Below are 2440 nucleotides of genomic sequence, written 5' to 3'. Positions count from 1 at the left end.
TCAAAAAAAAGATTTGGGTGGGGGGGGGGGGGACGGACTTCAAGTAAACATTATGCAGGAATTACAAATTGTTAGCATTGCAACTATGGTATTTTCAAATGCTTAATTAAAATTTACTAGTGATTTCTGAGTGAACAGCTTTTTGGCCGTTTTTTTTTAGCTTTTTTAATACATCCCACTCCAATAACTCTATAAACTGAACTGTGACCTTTGTAAGTAACTTTATTTACTTACCAAATTCTCCAGACACTGTGACGTAGTAGGAGCAGGTCTGGCCTGTCGTGTAGTTGAGAGGGTAATTTGGGGATAATACCACTCCCTCTGATCCAGTGTACTGCCCACCGCATGGTGCTGAAACGAGAGAAACAACCTTAAAGGCTCATATTTACTCTTGTTCAGTCCATATGACACAAGCTAATGAGGTCATTTTAGTATACGTGATGACCAGTGAGGCTAAGGGAGCTCTCCACATTTCAAAAGACAGAAAACAGGAAAGTACAAGCAAAGTCATTTTTTTTCCCATTATGATTGGTCAGATCTAAAAAATTTACTTTGCCTTTTGTGCTTTCAGGATTCAATTTGTCACAGACTCTGTTTCATGTCCATATTCTATGTGCTAAAGGTACATTCTAATCCCTCGACTTCGAAGTCAATATTTGGCCAATATAATTTAATTCCAAATCGTAAATAGAGATGAAGTGTGCATAGTTATAGCAATTCACAAGAAGTGAACAGGGGGATTCAGCAATTGCATACTACTATAGTACCACACAAAGTTTGGCTAAAATAAACTATGATGAATCCATTTATATTAATTGGAATATATAATAGTATGTATTTTTATATAAACACACCTAGATGCATACATACATATATGTACATATATACATTTATATGAAAGTATGGTCAATTAAATGATATTTATACAAAGCTTGGCTAAAATAAATTAATGTAAACATTAATACATTAATACTGAAAATTAAAAGTCACATTAAATTTAATATTACATATCAAACACATGTATCACTAAATGTAGGGGTTTATGTATGATAAATTATACAATTTATATTAACTGAAATACATAAAAAAACATTTATTTTTATATAAACACACCTGTATGTATTATATAAATTTATAATGAAGTATTGTCATTTATAATATTTTTATTTACATGATCATGTCATTATATTTGAAACTCCTAATCTGCATGACTGAATTGTTGCCTGTGTTTGATGACGTTGTAGGACCTTACAGATGAATGAATTTTGTCAAGCAAAATGAGCTTCAACAGATATTCCCTGCTGAGTGTGTAGGGAGCAAAAATCACGATTGCAAGGCAAACCTTATTTAAAAATAAGGCAGTGTTTGAATAACAGATGAGTGGAGTAATTACCAGAGGAAATTAAAAAAAGAAAGAAGAGAAAAAAAGCAGTTTTGACTGACACACTTTGAAACACTGCTGTTTTTAACAATAAGTCACTGCACATCAAACATAATTCACAAAGACAGACGTAGCTCTCCCTAATAACAACTCAACAGTAACCACAATTCAGGCCCAGTGGGTGTAGGTATTGTGTGGACTCGTACAAGCTAATAACACCAGATCATTCCATCCAGCAGCAAGTTGTTCACTTAACTCCTAAACGTTTATTGGAACAAGAAAGTCAATAACAAGGTATTGGAAAATGTACATACCTTTATACAAGCAGGGTTAATTTGCTTAGGCTTGACATTGATTGCAAAAACCAGCTTTATGGTAGCACTGCTAGAATGGCCTACAATTAACACATCATGCCCACTGCGTGGAAAGACTATTGGAATTGCTACGGGCAATTAGGGTTAGTGATGTTAGTTAGTTAGGGTTAGTTAGTTATCCCTGTGATGCACATTTTTTTATTGCCACATCTGTATAGCCTCTGACAGGTATTTTAGTAAAACTGATTCGTAATTCAGGTCTGAGCACAAAGAGGGAGTATTGAGGAGGAGCAGCCAATGAAGACTATAAATCATCTGTGTGTTGGTGCATTGGCGTGTGTTATCTCTTTATCAGGCCCATAATGGGTAGAGGCTAAACACTTAGGTGTTTGACTGTGCATGACAGGAAAAACAAGCGAAAATCAACCACAAAGGTCACAAAGAGGATTATTGGCAGTGCCAGGTGTAAAAATGTGAGGCTAAGAAGGTCAGCAAAGAGTATTTGTGCAGATATTAATCAATGTCAGTGCTTCTGTCACACCTGGCCCACAGCGTAGATGACCTTGTAACCGATGGACCACCCGTGATAAGCAGTGTTGGGGAACTCTACTTTTAGAAGTTATTGTAAGAAATCAGCCCATATTTTGGCATTTAGAGATAACTGTGGTCGATAACAGTGCTTGCTTGGCTGATTAACAGAAGTGCTACCCACCCCCGTATCGATTCCAAAAGAGCAAAAGTTAGT

At 35.8% G+C, this 2440-nt stretch overlaps 1 protein-coding gene across 1 annotated transcript in view; it reads right to left on the bottom strand.

The window, feature by feature from the left end:
- Positions 1–2440, bottom strand: part of LOC107717843 (CUB and sushi domain-containing protein 1-like) — a 373583-nt gene that overhangs the window by 101924 nt on the left and 269219 nt on the right. The window contains 1 exon segment of the mRNA XM_016524723.1: positions 235–351. Coding sequence (XP_016380209.1) covers positions 235–351 — 117 coding nt within the window.

The sequence above is a fragment of the Sinocyclocheilus rhinocerous genome, unplaced genomic scaffold, assembly GCF_001515625.1.
Source record: "Sinocyclocheilus rhinocerous isolate Xijiao unplaced genomic scaffold, SAMN03320098_v1.1 scaffold780, whole genome shotgun sequence".
In the NCBI taxonomy this organism is placed as follows: Eukaryota; Metazoa; Chordata; class Actinopteri; order Cypriniformes; family Cyprinidae; genus Sinocyclocheilus; species Sinocyclocheilus rhinocerous.
This window is presented reverse-complemented; position numbering and strand designations above follow the sequence as displayed.